Source organism: Protopterus annectens, chromosome 6.part0 (genome assembly GCF_019279795.1).
Source record: "Protopterus annectens isolate FY-2018-M chromosome 6.part0, PAN1.0, whole genome shotgun sequence".
In the NCBI taxonomy this organism is placed as follows: domain Eukaryota; kingdom Metazoa; phylum Chordata; order Ceratodontiformes; family Protopteridae; genus Protopterus; species Protopterus annectens.
The window spans coordinates 1,996,436,584-1,996,460,819 of NC_056737.1; the positions used below are offsets into that span (position 1 = coordinate 1,996,436,584).

Here is a 24,236-nt window from a genome sequence, read left to right on the forward strand (position 1 = left end):
ACTTATTTATTCTACTTATTAACTGTGAATGTCAAACTAGGAAATTCCACATCTTCAGTGAAGTCCTGGGGAGAAATGTCTATTACAAAGGAAATACATCAGTGAAATAGATGACAAATACATTAAACAAAAATATTATATGAGAATAACAAACATTTTACTTTGAAAATTAAAAAGTACAAAAATAATACAGTGCAACATATATTCTGTATAGTGGAATACTAATTAAGAAGTTTACACAGAAAACAAAGAAATATAAGAAATGCACAACAATGCTCGTGGAGGTACAACTCTGAATGTAGCATATTAACAGATTATCTTGAAGAAAAAAGAATAACACAAATCTTTGTGAGTTTCTAGAATGATGGACACAGTCTGCACTTATTACTAAGTAGACTACATTGTCAGATAAATAGGAACATGATGTTTCTGCAGTGTTGGGAACTAGAAGATCTGCCAGGAGTTATAAAAAATCACAGAAACAGAACCACTTAAAAGTCAAAACCAGTCCAAGCAATATCAAGCTGTGGGAGAGTATGCAGAGTACAATTACATGGGTCACTGTCTTATTATCGAAAACACAGTTCATCGAATTGTGTTTCCGATAACGCACTTTAGCGAAAGTGCATATTGTCGAAAGCGAAAGTGCATATTGTCGAAAGTGCATATTGTCGAATATGCACTTTCGCTAAAGAAAATAACATTAAAAAAAAACATAAAAAAACAAAACAAAACAAATCACATCAAACTGTGTTATGCAGGGGGGCAAGCCCCCCTGCACCCCCCCCCATGTGGGGGGCTGTGCCCCCCTCACCCCTCTTACTTTATTATTCTCACTCCAAGATTGCACTACAGTGGAGAAAAGGGAATATTCCCTTATCCCCATTGTACCACGATGTCAGCAATAGTTTCATTAGTTGTAAATCAACACTATACGTTGATTTACAACTAATAGCACATGCAAACTGCATGCTTTCTTTAATTTTCCACTCTCTCTTTAGCGAAAGTGCATTTTCGATAAAATGCACTTTTGCTAAATTGTTTCCGCCGAAACTCAGTTTAGATGAACCGTGTTTCGACAATATGACTAGGACCCAAATACGTACACACACACACACACACATATATATATATATATATATATATATATATATATATAGATATATAGATATATAGATATATAGATATATATATATATATATATATATATATATATCTGTAGCTATACATGTCAAAAACATCTCAAACCTGTAGTCCTACAGCCTGAAGCAGCCCTCAAACCAGCATTCTGAGATGTACTAACTACTCTTCTTTTTGTTTTGGATACTGTGAATTTCAGCTGAGTATACCAGCCTTGATGCAGCCCCTGTAGTTATTCAAGACAGAGGCCCTTATGACTTAGCATTCGGATGCATGCATACATATACACACACACATATTTGGTTTTTTGGTTGTCTTCTATTCATACTATACCTTCAGATCCCATGATGAAATGGTGAATATCTGGGCCAGTAGACATACGTGGGCCTTGACAGCTTTTCTCGACCACACCCCTTGGTGTTACCGCTCTCATGTGAACAACCTGTTAAATAAGAGCAGAACCTATCAAATATCTAAGCAGCACTTGTTCTGGAAGACCAGCAGTTTACTTTTTGAGCAGATGGCTGTACAGTAAAAGCTACTTCATATCTTCATTTATACCACAAAAAGAACTGTAATTTATTTTCTGTGATTAGAATTTAGCATATACAACTCTGAAGGAATATAGTGCAGGCTTCCTGAGGTATGCATCAAGGTGTATAAATCAATAACTGATAAAACATTTGCATTACACAGAAAGAATCCGTCTACTACTGTCCAAACAATATTTGTCACAACAACATGCAGGAAGTGGAAACTGATTTTATGATGATTCAAGGCAAATCAATGAGATATATCAAAATTAGACGACTCAGTCAGAAAATGACCAAATGCTCACATTTTAATAAACATCCTGCCTTTGTCCTTTAAAAATAACTTGCCAGACACAAAACTCCATTTAGCAGAAAATGCATACTTAAATGTCCAAAAGTATTCAAGGAAAAGTGAGAAACACTAAGTAAATGAAAGTACCCGCTATATCCATACTATATAATTTTATTTGAGAAATGTTCTTTAAATCGCATATGAAATAACTGCATGAGTACTTTCATATTACAAAATGAAAGGTAATTCCAAGGATGGATTAGGGTGGGGGCATTGACTGAGCTGCTGCAGAGGCAGGAAGATACATCAGCACATCCCCACTGTCGACTTTATGACCAGTTTGCCTGTGAACAATCTTGAGAAAAACATTCTTGTGCAGCATACATTAATGGAACTCTGCAATCTGCAGCTGATCTTGTTTAGTTGCTGTCCAATTAATGTCAACTGGTATGGGACGCAAATTGCCCTTAAGGTTATCTGATATTGGAGAACGATCTCTCAAGCAGTCACGGTCAGTCTGCCCAATGGGTAAAAATGAGTCTCCTCTTGTTTGTTTACATAGTACACTACAGAAGTACTGACTATTATCGCATGCACAAACCCTTTCTTACATATAGGCATGAAGGCTCTGGGCACAGGAATCAGGGTGGTCATCAGCTTTACATTTATATGCTTCCTTTTTTGAGTAGCATCCCCTACTCTCTGCATGCTGAGGTCTCCAGAATGTGCCCCCCTCCCATGCAATATCTGAACCATCCATTGCAACTGTAATTGTGAAGGTCTTGTTTGAAGGATGCTCCATCTAAGCTAGTCTATTCTAGCCCTTTGGATATACAGGGAAGCACAGGGATCACCTCCTCCAAGAACTATGAAAGTTGGCTCCAGGTACTTCTTGGGTAGTACTGTATATGCAGTCTGGCTAAGCGGCCCATCAGAATTGTGACGGTCACAAAATGCAGTACCCTCAGGCATTTCTGTGACCACCGATTGTAGGGGTCCCTATTAGAACCACAAAAGTTTAAAAAAATTGAACAGCTGAGAAGCGGAATTTTCAGCTACTCAAGTGAGATCAGTTTTCTGAGATCGCAGTACAGTGAAGATCGGAAAATTTGCTCTTTCCTCACTGTAGTGCAATCTCAGAGTTGTTATATATACTTAGGGGGGTGTGGGGGGACACAGCCCCCCACAAAACCGATTTCGAGTAACTGAATATTTGGCTTTTTAGCTGTTCAATTTTAACTTTTGTGGTTCTAACAGGGACCCTATTGTAGAGTCATCAGATGGAAGAACTGGGTGGAGGGGGCCTCTAGTTGATAGAATCCAGTAACAAAGTACAGTCATGTAAAATCTTACCAAAACAGTAGATGTCCTATTCACTGTTGCAGTATGCTTAAAGTTAGGAATCTCCTGTTTTTCATTTCTCCAAGTCTTTTGGGTTTCTAATACCATGATGGGAATGGACCCCATTCCTAAGTCAAAGTACAATTAAAGTTCATGAAATTAGTATTGTTTCACTCTTTGATGTTAGTCAAAAGTGCTCTTCGCAGCACCCGCAATGTGCCCAGTAATGACACCTTCTGCAATTCGTATGGTGTTACATGAATTGGTAACATATCTAAATACACTTGTAAGTTCTTTTTTATAAGACCAGTTGCTCCTACTACTATTGAAACTGCCTGGATATCTTTCTTCCACATGGCTCTTGTTTCTGCCTGCAGATCGAGGTATTTTATGAATTTGTGTCTCTCTGTACGCAAGACACTGTAGTCACTAGGTGTGGCAATTTCAATGATCAATGCTACTTTAGTCTTCTGTTCTTGGACCACTATATCCAGTTTTCTAGCATCTATCTTTTGGACTGTTGGTATTGGGTGATCCCATGTGATGTAAACTTCATCAGTTTCTATGATTCTCTGTGGCTCATGTTTCCAGTGTCTTTCAGCCACTTCGAAACCATATAGTTTGCACAATCTCCAGTGTAACAATCTCGCCACATTATTATGCCTTTCAGTATAAAATCCCACTGCCATTAGAGTCGCAACCAGCAACAAGGTGCGTGACTGTTTCCAATTAGGTTCCACAAAACCTAAACATGTCTGTTTCTCCCATATGTTCAATGGACTTAGCAAACCAGCGTGTATGTAGCCCACTATCTTGGGCTGCCAATATTAACCTTTCATTTCTTGATGTAAATTCTCCTCTCCTTAACCATTCCTGTGTTTGTTCTTGATCAACATGAGGCTATTCCAGAAGTTTTCTATACTTGCAACTATATTTATGTTTTTTCAACATTTCTTGCCGTCTCATCTGGTCCTTCACCTTATATTCTTTATTTTGTTTTTTAGCACATTCAGTTGCTGCCTGGTTTTTATCCACTTCTGGTTTGATTTCCATTCCTGCTTGATGTCGATATGCTTCTGCTAAATTAAGCAGAGATGTCATCTTAGATTTATTCTCATCATGTTTCAAAACTTTCACCTGAAATCTCCCTTCTAGGTAGCCCAATGTTCGGCCAGTACACCAAAGACTTATGATTTTGTATGCACTGTAAGTCAGGCATATGCTCTCTACACAAGATTTAGGGCATACAACTGACATATAAACTCAGTTACCCAGAACTGAATTGCTCCAGTTGAGAACAGTCTCCATAGGACAAAGAGGTCCATGCACATCCAAAAGTAGAAAATGCAGAAGAAGGGGAAACTCTCAGCCAGAATAGAATACAAACAAAAACCAGAACAAACAAGAGGGGGTTGGAGGGAGGGAGTGAATACTGCAACTGTGAAGAGAAGGACATCTACTGTTATGGTAAGATTTTTCACAACTGTACTATGTCCTTCTATATCACTGTAGCAGTATTCCTAACGTTAGGGAGAATAAAAAAATAAAGCTCAAGAAAGAGAATGTGAGGTGGAAGGTTGAGAACAGCCCTCAAGAAACCCACATAAAATGGTTATAGTAAAAGCTGCTCTGACCCTAGAAACCATATCCAACTTAGAATGCTTAGTAAAGATATGCAACGAGATGGAGTTGGTGTCCAACCTCTTGAAGAAAGCACCAGAAGAGGCAAAAGCCCCAGTGGAATGAGCTCTATCAGAAGTAGACAAAGATTTGCCATGAAAAGAATAACAAAAAGAAATGGCTTTAAATATCCAGGAAGAGACGGTTTGCTTAGAAACAGCCCAACACAATGTCCTGGGATGAAAGGAAAAAAAAAGCTGGTTAGACTTACAAATATCCTTAGTTTTATCCACATCGTTACAAATGTCCTTAGTTTTATCCAAATCGTACCTGAGCTGTTTGTGCAAATTCAAGGTAATGCAAGACCTTCTCACTAGCAGACTGAAAAGAGAAAAAGGAAGGGAGTTGTACCAGCTGATTCAAAGACAACTCATTTACTACCTTGGGCATAAAAGAAGGATTACTACAAAGGGACACCCTGTCCCTGTGTAAAAACAAACAAGGAGGAATGACCATAAGGAACTGTAGCTCATAAACCCTCATAGCTGAAGTAAGAGCCAGCAACAAAACAGTCTTCCTTGTACAATGTTGCAAAGAAACAGAATCTGCAGGGTCAAAAGGAGCCGGAGTCAATTTTTCCAAAACAAAATTACAGTTCCAAAGAGGAGAATAGGTTTCCTTGGAGGCCTAAGATGCAAGACAGTGCAAATAGGCAGAAATGGCTGACAAATGGGCCTTCACAGAAGGATAGACCAGGCCAGACTGGAGCAACTCACACACAGAAGACAGGATCAAAGGGACCTCCCAGTGAAAAAGGGTCCTGGTTACAAGCATGACACCAGACAGAAAACTCTTTTCCCTTTGGACATAAGATTTTCTGGTTGAGGGTTTCCTTGTCTCTTGTAAAAGCCTGAGCACATCCTCAGACAAACGGTGCCTGAAAGGGATCAAAATCCTATCACCCACAGTGTCACTTGAACAGTGGACAACTGAGGATGGACCCCTTGTTCTGTGTGAGGAGGTCCAACAAGTGAGGTAACTTGTGGTGATTGCCCCTGGCCAGATGGATTAAGAGGGGAAACCAGTTCTGTCTTGGCCAAAAGGGAGTCACTAGCAAGATTTTTGGGGAATCCAGATTAATCTTCTGCAGGACTCTTGGAAGTATAGGAAGAGGAGGGGAAAACAAAGAAACGTCACCTTCCAAGGAAAAGAAGGGTCATCTGTCTTCCACACCAGGTGGCATAACACTCTGGAACAGCAGAGTGGAACTACCTGTTCAGAGGGGAGGCAAAAATATCTATATGAAGAATTCCCCATTGATGGGCAATGTCCAGAAATGCACCTCTGTGAAAAATCCATTCGTTAGCCTATGTTTTTGACCTGCTCAGAGAGTTTGCCACTAGACCGTGCTCTGAAGCAATGTAACCTTCCTGAAGAGTTAACCAATACTGAGAGCCACTACCTAAGCCTGAAGAGTCATCCTGCACAGGAGGTAAGATTTTGTGTGTGCCTGCTTGTTGACATACCACATCACTGCAGTCTTGTCTTTGCACACTTTCAAGGGGCCTGGAGAGAACATGGAGTGAAAACCTTAAAGGGCCAGAACCAGAGCTGTCATCTCTTTGATGTTGACATGGTCTGACTTCTGATGGGGGGGAGGGGGTTCCCTGAACTTTCAGGTAACCACACCAAGCTCCCCACCCTATGACTGAGGCATTGGTGCAGGTTCTTGAGAAGAGACTGGAGCCTGGAAGGGCAGACCGGAGTTGAGAGCAAACTGTTGAATCCACCACTGAAATTTCTTTTTGAAAAAGGAGGAGAGGTACACTGAAATCTACAGGGTGGCAATGCTGTAGCTAAACTGATTTGAGGTACCACTGAAGCTTCCGCATATGCAGTCTGGCAAGAGGGAACACTGGAATAGAAGAAGCCATGAATCCCATGGCTTGAAGAAACTCTCTGGCTGAAATGGCAGTCAGAGGAAGAAGAGACTGAAAGAAGGCTGTCAGTGGACAAAACTTTTGGAGGTGGAAGAGAAGCCAACACTGGCACTGACTGAATCCTGTATCCCAGATACAAATGATTCTGAGAGGGAGTCAAGACTGATGACATTTGGAAGTTGACAGTCAACCCCAAATTTTGAAAAGAGAGATGGTGAACTCCACATCTTGTAACAGGCGCAGGCACCTGGAAGAAGGTGCCTGAAGCAACAGGTCATCTAGATAAGGAAAAATCTGAATGCCTTTGGAGCTTGCAGAACGCAATCACAGGAGCTAGGCATTTTGTGAATACCCTTGGGACAAGTAGAAAGGCCAAATGGCAAAGCAGAGAACTGAAAATGAAAGGAAGAAACACAGAAACAAAAAAACTTACTGAAAAAAGAGGGTGAATAGGGATGTGAAGGGTAAGCATCCTTCAGATCAAAAGACACCATAAAAGTCTGGGGTAGTAAAAGAGGAAACAAGGTTTGAAGAGTAAGCAACCAAAAAGAGACGACCTTGAGGAAAGTTGTTGAGGAGAGGGAGAAACAGAATAGGTCTCCAAGTGCCCTTAATTTGAGGAACCAGGAGTATCCTGGAATAAAAACCCAAGGGGGAACAGGATGAATGGCTCCTTAGTTCATCAGGGACATTAGGACCTCCAGGAAATGAGGAGGTTGCTCTACAGCAGGTTGAAGAATCCCTGTAAAAGGAGGGAGACACTTTCACACCATGAAGTAACCCTGATGGATGGCAAACAACCCAAGATTCTGAAGTGATGATAAACCAGTTGGGAAAGCTGAAGGGACAAAGGAACTTGGTCTAGGAGAAGGGGGAGATTGTCAATGAGAAGCAGGTTTATCAGATAAAGGAGCCTTCTGAGCCGCGCCCCTACCACCCTTCCTGCCCTTGGAGGCTTGGTGGGTTGACTGCAGAAAAAATAGACCTACAAGGATAATTCCTATGGAACTTGGGGATAGGAGAGACAAAATATGTTTAAGGTCCTGCAAGGCTTTTCCTTTCTCTTGAAGAGACGAACAAGTCAGCAGCACCAGTCCCCAAAAAAGGTTTATTATCCAAATGAGCATCTAATAGCTTGGCCTTAATGTCCTCAGGCAAAGACTGGAGACGAAGCCAAGAATAACACCTCATGACAGACCTAAAAGCTGCAGCCCTGGAAGAGGCATCAGCAGCATCACAACTACACTTGATAGAGTGGTGTGCCACTTGAGAAATAGAACCTAAAATAGGGAAGGTAGAAGATTTGCCTTCAGAATCAGGGGAGATCAGAAATAACCTGACAAACCTAAGCAATTAATGTCACAGCATATTTGGTCATATGGGTCTGGTAATTAGTAGCCCCGAATGTCAAAGCAGAAGCAGTGTAAACCTTTTTAGGAATCCTATCCATTGCCCTACTATCCTTATTAGAAAACAAAAGTTCGGAGGAGGGCAAGAGCTTGGAAGATTTCAAAAAAGAGACTAGCACTATGGCAGGATCAGCAGAAGGACACAAATAAAAATTGACAATCCTCAGGGATCTTATAGAACCTATCAGGTTTCCTAGGAGCAAGTGGTGGAGAATCAGAAGACTTGTAAGGAATTGCAGATGGTTTAGGAGTATCCACCTGAAGCAACTCATAATATCTTTGAACGTCAGACACTTGAGAAGAATACCACTTAGTATTCCATCATACTAGCAACTGTGTACTCAAAGGACAATTCCTCAAAAGAAGTGTCTTAGCTAATAGACACCTCCTCATCAGAACCATAAGCCAAAGGTGAAGGCATCTGAGAACAATAGGACAAGGGCCCCTCATCAGACTCTGAATCCTCATCTGAGGGATCTGGTTCCCTAGGTTGTCTAGAATGGGTACAGGTCCAAGGAGGAGAAGGCACTGAACCCCCTTGAGGAGGCTTCAGGGCATCAAGACAGAAAACAAGCCCTGAGTAAACTCTTACCATTCCCTTTGAGGATCCGCAGGATGGAGCAAAACATGCTTCTTCTTTTGTCTTTTTTCTGGTAGGGACATCAGCCCTAAAAAATACCAGAATTTCAGATCCTTGGTGAGATTCAATAAGAGTACCCGGAGCCTCCTCCCTGACCAATATCTGTGGAATCTCTCTACCACCCTCCAAGATAATCAGCTGCAGTTCCCCCTCGATGCCTGCAAAGCCTCAGAGGATGTGCGAAAAGACAGATCCATGCCAGCCTCTGATAGGGTCATGGCAGAGGAATCCAATGTAGATGCCGAAAGGCCTAAACAGCTATTATCAGCTTCTAAGGGAATGTCCACTGGCAGCTGGACAGCTAAAGAATCCGGAAGAGACTTCTTGGCTTTCTCACCTAATGGCAGTATCTTGGGGTTTATGGATTCTGCCATTTTACCCTTGGATAACTGTTTAAGCTGTTGGTACTCAAGACAAATGGTCAGGCAAGACAGACAGGTTGTAAGTGTCTTGGGCACAAATGCCTTACAGATACTACAAGAGTCGTGGGAAGCACTCAAATAAAGGAGATACGGTTTGTGATGATCCTTGTGGGGAATCTGCCTCCCAACACTGACATTTTCCTTTCTTGGATGACATGAACTCTAGGTAAGCAAAATAAATACAAGACCAAAGAAAAAAAAAAACAAACAATCCCAACGGGGCACTTACCTGATGGCTAGGTGTTCATCACAGCAATAAGGCGTTCAGACCAATGAGCACTAATGGTGTTTGGACTGGTTGCAAAGAAGTTCTGGGTACTTGCGTCCGTATGTCACTTTTATGCCCTATGTTCTGTGTGAGGAGGGTGCATATGTGTGACATATAGCGCATACAAGATCATAAGGCTTTGGTATACTGGATGAATTTTGGGATGCCCTGGACAGGCAATCCCTAATATTAAGAATACTGCAACAGCGATGTAGAAGGACATCCCAAGGAACAACACTTTCTTGAAGGGGGTGTGATGTGACTTGGGGATGTTTAAAGAAAATCTCCGGTTTGAAAGCAGTTCTCAGTGAATTACAGTCATCCAAGGCAGAAGTAAATGTGAATACTCATGGTTTAATTACTCGAGTCAGGCACTTTGTAACAAAAACAGGAACCCCTACCTTGAATTGGAGAAAGCACCCGTGGTCCCTGTGTACATGTATGTAAAGAAAGGCATCCCTGAGATCCAGGGTAACCATCAAGGCTTGAGGGAAAAGGAGTGGTAAGAGGGTTTGCAATGTTACCATTTTCAATTTTGGGACACTGAGATAAGTATTTACCTTAACAAGCCAATACTAGGCCTCCAATTGCCCTGCTTTCTTGGCACTACAAAGAATCTTGAGTTAAAGTCTTTATTCTGGTCTGAATATTGGTACTGGCACTATAATTCTTAGCTATAAAAGTTCTTTAGTGTGGAGAGGACCAGATGTGCTTCGTCCTCCTGGAAAAAGCGGAATGCCTGACATTTTTGGTTTTCTTAGGAACTGCAGTTTGTAACTTTGAGATATCTGCAACATCCATTTGTCTTTTGTAGTACTCTCCCAGATTTTTATGTAAAGGGTTTTATTTCCTACTATATTTTGGGTACTAGAGATGGATAGGGAACAAGACTTGATAAGATGTTCTGGGAATGGAACAGAAATGTCATGTAGCCACTTGGGTCTACTTCAAATAATCAAAGTGCCACAACATCGAGCATCTGACCATCAAGTACCAGATGATCGAAGCTTGGAATATTGAACAGTCTGAATGAAGATTGTTGCACAGCACAGAATGGGAAATCTACCTTTCAATTCACTGTAGTGAAATCTCAGAGTTGGTATATTTAAGTAGCGGGGGATGTGGGGGATGCAGGGGAGCTTGCCTCCTGCAAACATGTGAAAAAAGAAGTTATGTACCTATCTTAATATGTTCCATGTTTGTTGTGCTTCATTTTGCCTTCATTCTTGATGGTTGGGTTCGGAGCCGATCCTCGGCTCCGACTCGGCCGATTTACTAAAGCTCAAGAGCTTTTACTGGCTTGAGGCTACCCTTTATCCCAACATGCCTAACGGCAGCTACCCAGATCTCATTTGCAATAGCCCACACTAGACATATATATAATAAAAAACTTTTTTTACTAAGCTCTTATACATCAAGATAGGAAGGACAGAGGAAAGGACAATGGGCAATAACTAACCTGGTATGTCAGCAGGAAACTCAGTGTAACCAATAAAGAACTCCTCTCAAACCTCCAGGAAGGAGGAAGAAGGGGGGGACGCAAGAAGGAAGGCGAGATAAAGGACAACAAACATGGAACGTTATGGTAGGTACATGACTTCTTTATGTTATGTTGTCCCATCTCACCTTCGTTCTTACTGGTTGGGACCACGTCCCCAGCACCTGGTTCTTGGGTGGCTCACTGGAACAAACTCTTCAGGACCGTGGAATCAAAGGATGCCCTGTTCCGAGAGACCACATCCACTTTGTAATGAGAGATAAAGGTATGAGGATTTGCCCATGTTGCTGCTGCACAGATTGAATCTAAAGGTAATTTAGCTTGGAAGGCAACAGAGGTGGCTAAGGCCCTGGTGGAATGTCCTCTGGGTCTTCCTGGTAGCGTCTCTTTACGCAAACCATACGAATAAGTGATTGTGTCCGACAGCCATTTTGATAATGTCACTTTAGAAATGGGATAACCTTGTTTATTGTTGTTTATTGTCAGCAAAGGATATGAACAATGGGCGAATTGGTCTGATTTTCTGAGATCTTTTGGTCTTGTGTAAATAAAAACGTAACTGTCTATGAACATCCAATTGGTGTAATCTATACTCTGCCTTGTTGTCATAATTGGGGAAGAACACAGGAAGCTCAATGGACTGATTTATGTTATACTCAGAACAAACCTTAGGCAAGAAAGAAGGATTGGTCCTTAGAGAGACTATCTTTGTGAAAAATGAGATACGGCGGGCGAATAGACAAAGCATGTAGTTCAGAAACCAGTCTAGCTGAGATTATAGCAACCAAAAAGAGGGTTTTCCAAGAAAGAAACTTCAAGGGACAAGATGCTACTGGTTCAAAGGGGGGCAGAATCATTGAAGCTAAAACCAAGTTTAGTTCTCGATGGGGTTCTCTTACCAGGAGCCATAAAAGCGTTGTACCTTGTAAGAATGATCTGCACAACTTGTGGGACATAATGTTTGAACCCAAATCTCCTGCATGAAAATTGGAGATGGCAGCCAGTTGAACTCTTAATAGTAGCTGCAGCTGCCCCTTTTTCAAAGGTTTCGGCCAGAAAGTCAAGAATGTTGTGAACAGGAGCTGTAAAAGGATCAATGTTATTTCTTTTGGCCCAGTTAAAGAACTTCTTCCATTTGCTAGTGTAAATCCTCCTAGTAGTGGTGGGCTTGTGGGAGGACACTAGAATGTGTTGTACAGCAGGGGAATGCTTGGGATCCTGGCTAAGACTGGAAGTGGAGTAACCAAGCAGTCAGCTTGAGAGTTTATAGGGATGGGTGAAGCCCACCTGACTGATGCGTGAATAGGTCCGGAACTGGGTCCAGTATCCAGGGCTCCAGTTGAAGGTGATGGAGAAGAAACGGAAACCATATCTGACGAAGCCAGTAAGGAGCAATGAGGATGAGTTTGCAACCCAACAATTTTGCTTTCTGAAGTACCTTTGGAATGAGAGGGAAGGGTGGAAAAGCATACAGCAGTCCCGGGAAGCCAATCGTGAACAAGTGCATCCCTGGGTGACTGTCCCGGAGGGGGAACTAGGGCGAAGTAGCTACGGCATTTGTTGTTTAGGGGAGTGGCAAAAAGATCGCAGCATGGCTGGCCCCATTTGCGGAAAATCAAGTCCTCAACTTCTTTCTTCAGGGACCATTTGTGAGGCATGAGGATAGCCCTGCTGAGCCTGTCTGCTATCACGTTGGATTTTCCAGGAATGTGCATTGCAATCAGAAAACATTGGGAAGACATCGCCCATTGCCATACTCGAAGAGCCTCCTGACACAAGAGGTAATATTTGGTTCCGCCCTGCTTGTTGATGTACCATATCACTGGCATATTGTTTGGCTGAATTGCAATAGTCCCAGTAGGTAGAGAGTCCTGAAGTGCTTGCAACGCCAGAAGCACCGCTCTCATCTCTAGAACACTGATGTGCAGATGGTACTTGTGAGGTTGCCACGTGCCTTGGACAGTCTGTCCCAGATAATGCCCCCAACACCCTATCTGGGAAGCATCCTTGGTCACTGTGGCTACCGGATGCGGGCCTAGAAAGGGTCTGCCCAGAGTCACCTGGGTGGAGACCAGCCACCATAGAAGGTTTTTTTTTGCAAGATTCCATGATCAAGATCATATGTGACATTGGCAATTCCTGGAAAGACCACTGAGCGAAGAGAAGCCACTGTAGAATCCGCATGTGGAAGCATGCTAAAGGAACTAGCGTAACAGCTGCAGCCATTGAACCAAGTAGTTGTAAGACACGTCTTGCCTGAACTCTCGTCTTGTTTATGAGAAAGGAAACTTGTTGATGAATTGTTGACACACTGTCTAGAGGCAGTTTTGCTATCATGGGTCTTGTATCTAAGTCTGCCCCTATAAAGGTAATAGGCTGACAAGGCAGACTTTTCATAGTTTATTGTAATGCCTAACTGGGAACAAGTTTGGATTGTGTAGTCCCGTGCCTTGATTAGCTGATGCTCGGTGGTCACAGTGAGGAGCCAGTCGTCTAGATATGGAAACGCCTGGAATCCTAGATGCCTCAGGTGAGCCGTGAACACCCTGGAGGCTGTGGTGAGACCAAAGTGCAGGGCCCTCAACTGATAATGACTGGCTCCCAGCTGGAAGCATAGGAATCTCTTGGACTGCCTGTCCATTTTTTATATGGTAGCACGTGTCCTGGAGATCTATGGAGTACATCCAATTGTCCTGACCCAACAAGGGAAAAATGGACTGCAGTGTCACCATCTGGAACGGTGTCTTTTTTACCGATTGGTTTAGCTTGCTGAGATCCAAGATTGGTCTCCAATCCCCTGTCTTCTTTGGAACTAAAAAGAACCTTGAGTAAGGTCTGGATCTGATTTGGTCTACAGGGGACTTCCTGAATGGCTCTTTTTTATAGCAATCTTTGAACCGCTAGGACTGCATGATCCCGAAGACTGGCTGGAACATCTGGGATAGAACATTTGTCTTTTGAGGGGGAGTGAGAAAAAGGAATTTTGTAACCCCTGGATATTATCAACAGTACCCATGTTTCCCTCCTGATAGATTACCAGGCTGCTGGCTACAGTGATAGTCAGCCCCCGACTACCTCCAGAGGTGGACAGCCGGGCCTCCCTTCAGGAGTGCTGGAAGGGCCTAGCAGAGAAGGTATCTCTGTCACCCTGCTGTTGTGGACCCCCTCTGCCGCGACGGCGGCATCTTCCATTATTGTTTCCTCCTCTGCCCCTGGGTAAAAAAATCACCACGTGTGTCAGGCGAAGACCCCTGGGATTTTTGGAACCACATTTTCCCACTCTTCTGACCCTTGGGATAGGGTCTAGATCTAGTGGAAAAATGGACCCCTACGGCAGAGGGAGTCTTGCCATCCTGTTCACACCTGGTGAGAGTATCTTCTACCTGAGGCCCAAACAAGGACGAACCGTCAAAGGGGGTGTTGGTAAATGAAGGCTTAAAGGGTTCCGCAAATTGACAAAGGTGCATCCAGGAGTGTCTGCGTAAGGCTACTCTGGTACCTGCTGCCCTACTCACTCCATCTGCCACATACGAAATGAGCCTCATGGAGGAGTTTACCACGGAGGTCAAGGTCGCAAGCTGGGAAGCTGCCCTGTTTGCAACTCCCTCAGCTGGAGGATCTTGAAGGGTATCTCCGAGCTCCTTCAGGAGATCCATCTGAAGACGTGTGAAATGTGACAAGTAATTCAGCAATCTGAGAGTAAACGTTACTGAAGAAAAAACACGCTTCCCATACCTGTCCATCATACCAGACTCTCTGTTCGGCGGATGGACAGATGACGTTTCCGCAAGTTCCTTCTTGGTGGCTGCTGCCACCACCATGGCATCAGCAGGGACCCCCTTGGAGAGGAAAGACTTATCTTAAGGAGCTGCAATAAATTTGTTAGGTCTCCCCGGAACAGGTTCCATGGTCTCTGAAGGGCTCCACACCTTTTGACTCACTACTGACAAAAGTGGGTCGAAAGGAGGAGACACCCAAGAGGTGAAGCGTCAGGAACCAAATGCATCCAGGTATATGGACTCATCCTCAAAAAGGGCTAGGGACTTCCAGCCACCCCTCTGTCTGAGGATTTCCAAGATGTCTGAAAAAGAGACATCCTCAGAGGGGGATTGAGGGGACCCTTCCGACTCATCCAAGTCCATAACTGAAGTGATAGACTCAGGGGTCTAGGTGCTTCCTCTTGCATTTCTTCTTCCGAGGGACCTCCTCCGAATAATCGGGAGAGGATTCGGAAGAAGTGGGGTCACCCAGTGGGGCGTCCTGGGGCACAGGTTCCCTACGCTTGGCAGGAGGAGGGACAAAGGCCGGCACAGGCACCAAGGGAGAAGGAGGCAATGGAGTCGAGGGTGGTGCAGTCTCAGGAGACAGCGCACTCCTCATTACCTTGAAAGCGCCACGGTCCCGAGTCGAAAGAGCCCGGAGATCTTCTTCGAACCGGGAGCGGAGGCTCCGAGGCCGATGTAGGATCCGAGCTCACCTGCACCGAAGCTCTGAGAGGGAGAGTGGAGTCAGACAAGGGTCCGATGCCACTTCCCCTCTTGGAGCCAGCGAGAGACCTTCGACTCACAGACCCCTCGACAGACTTAGACATCCAGGAGATTGGAGCAGTAGTCAGAACCAATAAGGGAGAAGAAACTGGAGCCGACGGTCCAACCACCACAACTTCCATGCACTCTGTCTCCGAGCTCAAGAGAGTCGGAGGAGGAATCAATGGAGAAGCTGGAAGGGCCGAAGGAGTCAAATCCTTATGGGCTGGAATCGAGAGTAATTTAGCAAGTACCTGTGACTTGAGGAGCCTGTTGACCACTCTCTCCACATTGTGATCTGAAAGTGTGGAGGACCGAGAGGAGTGTGAAGAGGACCGGTGACTGCCTGCTCCAGTTTGCAGCAGCAGAGATTGTGGAGCGGAGCGTACTGCCTCTAAAGAGGGAAACCTTGATCTCTTATGGATCAGGACCAGCTCCAAGGACACAGATGGAGCCACCAGAGACTTAGCTTTGTCAGAGCCAGTGCTGGGGGCTGACAGAGCTGAAGGCTTTTCAGTAAGTTTTGTCTGTTCCAAGCTCGGAACCGATGGCTTGGAGTGTTTCTCGGACACTTTGGCTGGCTGAGGACCCTGAGACGAGGCATCTTGAGGGTTCTTCAGGAGACCACGTAAGATAAGCTTATTTTTTCTTTCCTGCAGGACTCTGAAACTGAAAGCATGACAGAGCAAGAGTCCGGCAGGTGAACAGCCCCTAAACAATAAACGCAACTCATGCTTCTATCCGTAAGGGACATTTTCTGGCAGCACAAGTCACATTTTTTAAACCCAGAAGATTTAGACTCTCTAGACATATAATCAGGGAAAAAGGATTCCACAGAGAAAAAACTATCACTCACAGCCTACAACAAGCAGAAGTAAACAGGCTGATAACCACAAAGGAAAAAACTTTTAAAACAATCTTTTTTGTTTTTTTAAAGAAAGAAGGAATGAAAGGGGGAGAGCCTCTAACTTAAACGGCGACTCCCCTGATGGGAGAGCCTCTAACTAAAATGGCAATCCCAGAGAAAGGGTGAAGAAAGGGAAGAACCCTCTAACTTAACCGGGCTCTAAGGGGAATGCAAGCCTGAAAGAGAAAACGACAGCCAAAATCAACACAAAGAGCAGAAAAAGGGGTCATTAGACTAATGAAGAAAAAATGCATGCTCCAACGAGTCAATATAACCAGTCAATTACCAGAAAAGTTGCAAGTAACTATAAAACACAAAGTACTTAGCCTGAGCCAGTATGGAGCAATCTCGATGCTCCAAGTGGCAAACGAGATCTGGGTAACTGCCGCTAGGCATGTTGGAATAAGGGGTAGCCTCGAGCCAGTAAAAGCTCTCGCGCTTTAGTAAATCAGCCGAGTCGGAGCCGAGGAGCAGCTCCGAACACAACTAGCAAGAATGAAGGCGAGATGGGACAACATAACATCAAGATGTTTTTTGTTTTCCCGATTTCATTTTTTTTTTTTTTTTTTGATGTTCCACAACTTCAATCATCTGGTACTCTATGATCAGATGTTCGATGTGGTAGTTCAATCATTTGAAGTAGACCCAGTCATTGCTGGTCCCTAAAGATTATACAGCCCTGGAGGCCCCCAAGCTTACCCTTTTAGATTCTCTCCCATTTTGTCTTATACTGGCCCTTCTTATCCTTGGTTTAACTTGCATTTTCCTTGCCTGCGGTAGTAGGGGCCACACTAGGATAGGTAATTCCCGTCAAACCTACGTATTAAAAGAGTAAAATGGTGTTTTCAGTGACTGAACAGTATTCCCTTTTTCCTCTGCTGGTGAGGTATTAAAAATAGGTCAGCCAAAGAGCACCTCGTCATACAGAAACGCATTTAGCAGCTGCACTTTGTTATTCTCTGGTAGGGGTCATAACCTCAGCCAGGTATGTCTCCTGATTAATGACCTTATAGCTACCACCCTAGGTACTGCATCAGCATTACCATACTCACACTGTATGGACTATTAAGCTGCCTGTCTGGGTGAGAGCTAATCATTTTATCTTCACACTGCCTTTAGACACTTCCATAGTCTTCTCCTAATCTAGGAGAGCAATTTGGAGACTGGTCTCATGTGCCTGACAATTAATGGCTCTAAAGGTCAGTGTGTCAGCTCCATATACCTTCTTCCTAAATCAGTCTAGCATTCTGCCTTCTTTTTCATTGGGAAGGGGAGTGGGAACAGGTACCAGTTTTGACACATTTATTGGATCCACCAAAGTGTTTTTGTAAAGGAACGTGTGGGACCTCTTGGACACTATAAAACCTTTCAGGATTCTAAGGGATGGGGGGCTGGCCGTCTAGTTTACTGGAGGCTGCTAATAATGCATCCTCTATAGATCACAAAATTGGAGGAATTGCCTCAGGTCTAGGTGCTTCCCAGACCCAGTAAACAAAAATATCTTTTGAGCATGTGATGACTCTGGCTTTCCATCTGAAATGGTCTTTCAACATTCAAAGAGCGATTCAAAATGAGATTTCCTCTGTGGGCAAATCACAGGACATGATGTCACTGCTGTCTATGTGATAATACCCAAGAAAAGAAGACATTTGGGAGGAAAAGTCCCACTCTTTACCCTCATTCTTGGATGGATCATGATCCCTTCTCAGATGACACAGAGATCATCATCATCATCAAATCAAGAAGGAAAGATAATCAGTACAGCAAAGGCCAAAACTGAGAAAAATATAAAAGACTATGTTGAGGGTATATGCAAAACATTTTACAGGGCCAAAAGGAGTGTAAAACTGCTAAAGGAGGCATATTACACTTTAACAAAGAACAAAGGAGGGAACTAGAGGTGTACTGTTGCAGAAATAGTGACTTCAAAATATCACATTCAGAAAACTGCACGGATATGCATTTACACCAAACAGGAATATTTCCAACTCAGAATGAGCGGGGATGATAAAACAATGGGCTTGATACAAATTCATAAAAGTGAAGAAGGATTAACAAGGGATACTGACAAGATTTACTGCAGAAGTCTAAATAAATTGCATGGCAAACTACACACACACAAATTAGTGATTACACGGATGATACCACTTAGAAAATAGTATGAGGATATGACAACCTGAGGACTGGAGAGAGGCAAATATAATTTCACTTCACAAAATTGAGAGCAATGCATAGGTAGAGCACTATAGACAGATGTGTTTAACATCAGTGGTTGCACAGGTATTACAGCTGCATAAAGGGAACAAATTATTGAACACTTAAACCCCAGTTCACTTCAGTCCATTTACGTAAGGGCTCCACTGTCAGAGTTGACCATTTTCAACTATTTTAACACCCTGCAAATCCAAGAATATTATTTTAAATGGTTTTGACACTTTCCAATTAACGTTTTTGAAGGGTGTTTGGATATTCATCTATAAACTGTGAATATCTGCTGGGAGATTAGCTCAATAAACAGCATGCTTAATCCTGGAGATATTCTGTAGATGGAAAAACATAATATGACTGCAAATGACAACAGGTCTCATAATGTCAGCTATTTTTCCATGACTGTTCCTAAATTAAACACTTTGTTGACAGTCTCAAGCTTATTGCGACTGTAAAAAATATGGTTAGGAAGTGGGGCCACAGAAGAATCACTCACTGGAGCCCATATTGCCATTGCCCTTGTTTTGGAGGTGTTGAACTTCAACCAGTTATGTACACTGATGAATGGCCTGCAAATCTTCAGCAAAGGTGTACACATTTGCCATATTAATCTGTGAGAAAAAGAAATAAAGTTGGGCACCATCTGAAAAACAATCATACTTCAGGTCCATCTTCTGACCCACAGGAGTTTCAAGGCAATTTAGTCTTGCAATCACCAATGGCTTTCCAATACCAACCCTCAGCTTCACCCATTTTCTTAGGGAGGGTTAGGCCAGTTAGTCTCAGGGTAAATTTGAGGGTATACATCTACTCATACTTGTTCTGTCTGGAGGATGATAATGATAAAATCTGCCAAAGGGAGCATCAACACTGTGAACAACTCACAGGATCAAAATCCCACAACACCCAGCAGTATACAGCCAGACAGTCAGGATTAGAACCAATCTAGGATCATGGAAGATATGCCACAGTAAGATTGTTGATGTTTGACTATAATGCTGCAATCAATGGGATAAAATGCTGCAGAGGCAATTCAAGCAGTGCAGAAAGAGTGAACAGCAGCACTGATTTCTAGATACTAAGACACAGCTAACTACTCTAATGAGGAACAGTATCAGTGCTATGGTGATAACCAAACCCAGGCTGGTAGTGATCCATGAGTTCATATGCTACATGACAGTGCTTAAGTTGTGCCCTTTATAATAACATCACCTAGAAAAAGAAGGTTAGACACAGGGCAGTAGTTGAAGGTACTGGGATGATGAGAGAGTTTCTTGAGGATAGGGCTAAAAAAGAGCCCCTTCCAGGGCAGATGGAAAACCCCAATCCTTAATGAAGGAAATCATGTCAGCTAAACTACTGGTCTCAGTACAGCCAGACTAGCCTATACTAGTCTGGTTAGACTGTAGTCCAAACTGCATGTTGTAAAGTGTATTCCTGAGATTACAGCAAGGAGCTCAACATAATAATAACAGATAACTAATCAGCCTGTATCCATGGTGCAGGAGGACAAAACCCTGATCCTCTGACCATTGTTTGATTAGCAGGCCCAGCACTTAATGAGCCAGGCAGGGATCAGGTGGAATGGACCACTCACCTCTTCCAAGAGGGAAGGCGGGCTTTGTGTGCTGCTGCAGGCACACAGGGCAGTGTATAGTTCTTTCAAGGAAATGCCTCTTGCAGAAGTGAGGGACACCCCTCGGTATGCAGTGCACTGAACTCCCTTCCCCTGCATCTTGCCAGATTCATGTGTGATTATGAACAGGGGTGAGAAAAATAAAACAAAAAAAACTTTGAACCACTCCTAGTGGCTGCCTCATTGACATCCCCTCTCAAGTCAGCCCCTTCCTGATTAAGGGAAAAAATGGGCTGACAGACCCAGAGGTGGTCTGATGGTTAGCAGGCAGTGGGGACAGAAAGTATTTAAAAAAATCAAGAATATCAAAAACCATCTAAGTATATTACAATCTCTACTCATGGTTACAGTAGAGACATGAAGTCTGGAAGGTGAAAAGAGGACCTGACAGTTGCAATTTTGTCAAGGACAAACACAGCAGTATGCTCATAATGAGGAGTTGAAACGGGTTAACAAATGGTAAGGGTAAATTAGCTGCACAGCCTGGCCACCACATCAAAGGGTATAGCTGGGCAGGTAGCCACTGCTGAGCTTTCCCTTGATGAATAGGCAGCTGTTTTGCTGATGATCTCTGCCTGATAACACAGCATAATGCGTTGTCCACGTCAAACGTTTTACTCCACTGGCCCTCACACTGCCAATCGTGTTCCAACCTATAACCTTCTCTACAGGGAACATGACCTCTTGGTCAACTCAACACACATGCGATTTGACCAAGACTGGGTACACAAGACTTAGGGTTTAGGAAATTAAGAGCTTTGAAGAGTAGTTTATTATAATCACAAGCAAGGCATCAAGACAGCCTGCACCATCCTCCAGACGGAAATGAAGAAGTACAAAAAGATAAAGTGTTAGAAATAATATTTGGAAACCAAGTCGTTCTCAGTTCAAGTTTGGTTGAGAGAGACTAAGGAACAGTAACTCAAAACCAAAGTGGACAAAGTACTCTGAACATGAGACAATCCCCACCACAAGTCAACAGATCTTCACATCTAGTAGGAGACAGAGTCCTATGAATGTCCAGGATGTGTGCTTAAATGGTAATGAAGTGAGCAAACTTAAAACCTTTCACAATGCAATTAAAACCCCCTAGCAAGATCCACTGAGTCATTATCCACCCAGATATTAACGTAACCGACAACAACTAGGTACTGCAGTGTACTGCTGAGAGGATGACGTCAGTAAATGCTCTTAGTAAATTTTTTAAACAGAAGGTGGCCAGTAGGTGATGTGAATTCTGCAGTCCGCTCCTGAAAACAGAACATGTCTAAACAGGATGTTTTTTGTGCTGGTAACCTATGTCAGCTGTAAGCTAGAGCCACAACTGACAGCAGCCTCACCCTCAATACTACCACACTTAATGCACTAAATAAGGGACACAGCAGATGGAATATACTGGTAACCAAATAAGGGCCAAGGCTGTCATCCAACCAGGTCTTTGCAGTATATGTAAGGTCAGTATAATGCAGTACATTTTAAACAGTGGCAGGCTTGTGACAGATAGAAAACCTGTTGAAATATACTGCCCAGAAAGAGGCCTCTGGAGGATGGAACCAAACAACCTGTCACTGACAGAACGACAGAACCACACGTACCAAGTAAGGGAGGTTTAGATTTTTGGGGTGTTTTGTCCTAGGAAATTTGCTGTAGTCCACAAGCACACCAATGATATGCTATCAGGAAGGAGTGTTCACGTTGACATGTCTCTTCTAAGCAGCTCTGTGCCTGTTTAAAATGTGTAGAAGCCTACACAAACTGAAGATAACAAATGGCAAGTTGGGAGCAAGGGTAAAGAGGAAAAGAGCTAATACTTCACATTTGTCAAAAACAATAAAAGCAGAGCTTAAGACATCCACAGATAAAAAAAAAGTTTAAAGTAAGAGGGCAGATAAAATAAAGTGCAGCAAATAGATAATGAGTTACAGAAAACACAAAGGAGCAAGTAAAAATAGTAGTAAAAGAAAAAATACTGTAAAGCAATGCCACTAGAAAATCAATTCAAGCCAAATTAGATGAAAGAACTACAAGCAGGGGACAGTTACTAAAAAGAGGGGTCTATATGACGCTATCGAATGGATAAAATAGTGAATGCTATTTAGTCGATCAGATACTGTCGAAATGGCAAAATAGCGAAGTCACGGAACATCAAATTTTTTCCCAGGGAAAAAAATTTGGTGGGACATCTTCGGGACTTTGCAATTTCCTCCACTATGGTACGATCTCTGAGTTTATATATTTAAGTAGGGGGGTGTAGGGCGAAAGTCCCCCACTTAAATTTGTGTTTAAGTTCATTTTTTTTTTACGGAGCAGCAAATTTTTTCCCTGGGAAAAAAATTGCTGTTCCGTTTGTTCGATATTTTGTTTCGATATTATCGGTACGATGAAATAGCGCTCACTATTTACATCGTACAATAATATGATACAGATGCAAAAAGAGTACACAGTGGATACAGTAGCAGTGGAAATTTGAACATAAAACTATACGCGCTTGTCTGCAGATCAAGAGAGTGAATTATGTAATCTCAGATTAATATACAAACCAATGGCCTAAAGGATCAACTATATGTAAATTATATATAGAAAAGTATAAAAAATGGGTAGATGCTTGCAAAACAAGCACATAATTATTAGGAGATAGAAAGACTGATAAACATTTTTACTTTATCTGTGTAGTTACTGCAATTTCTCATCCAGGTAAGTGGAATGGTGAGTTGATCTGATTTAGCCACAACCTGGGCCCAAGATAGGCAACAGCATTACAGCAGTAAAACTGCATGCAGTACAATTACAAAACCATAAAGGAGTTAGTTAAAAGCATATTCAAGAAATGAGCAAAATATGTTATAACATACAAGAGTTATACTACTTACAGGAATTATTATAATTTCTTCTGTACAATTGGAGATATTAATAGCACAACATAAGGAACAGACTCTTTCATTGAAGATGTTCTTTCAGATTTGTTTTGAACTTGGTCAAAGTTTGCAAGTTTCTTATTTCTACTAAAAAATGATTCCCTAGTTCTGGGCTGTTTAGCGAATGCCCTATCGACAGCTACTGTCCCAAAAACCTGGCGTAATCACTGCCTTCATAAAAGAAACTATGTATAATACTAATCCTACTTTTCTATCCTGATGAAGTTTGCTATTTCATAACGGTCTGCTATCTTCTGTCCTTTACAAAACTCCCTATTCTGTATCTATTATATTTTTAACAAAAAAAAACATCTTTATTAAATTATCACATATGACACAGGCAATCTTACATTTATATAATAAAAGCAAACATTGACACTACTTTACTTGCAAACATTGTGCATCACAGGCATCAGTGAAACAACAACATTTGGTCATATTGCCTTACTTTTAAAAATCAGTAAAAATCGCATTATACTCTGCAATGCGCAACCCAATGATGCAGATCAAGTGCTATGCAACCAGTGCACAAGTGATGCCAGTATATCCTGGTATATAATGCAAAGATTTCTGCATCAATAACATTCACACTACAGTGAAAGTACAGTAGTTACTCAGCAGTATTCGTGTAGTATCTTTGTACAGAGTGCAGTGATTTGTGTAAATAACATTCAGGAAAAGCAAAATGATAACAGTTATTAAAATACGCTACTTATGTGGACAGGGACCTAACTTTTGACCAGCATGCTCATTGTTGTAAGAAAAATCCTTTGATATTGCACAGCTTATAAACAAATGGATGGTGTCTAGATCTAGGGATGTCATTGTCTCCCCTTACTTAGCTCTCTTTTGGACAGTCATTGAAAGTAACACCCCTTTGGCATGTATCTCTCCAGACACATGCAAAAACTGTTATGCCTACAAAGATACCTTACTAAAAG

General features: G+C 42.5%; 1 protein-coding gene across 1 annotated transcript in view; it reads right to left on the reverse strand.

Moving 5' to 3' along the window:
- The window catches only part of AGPS (alkylglycerone phosphate synthase), a 1,624,661-nt gene that overhangs the window by 840,889 nt on the left and 759,536 nt on the right, over positions 1 to 24,236 (reverse strand). The window contains exon 10 of the mRNA XM_044075311.1: positions 1,474 to 1,582. Within this exon, the coding sequence (XP_043931246.1) occupies positions 1,474 to 1,582 (109 nt within the window). The remainder of the gene's footprint in view (positions 1 to 1,473; positions 1,583 to 24,236) is intronic.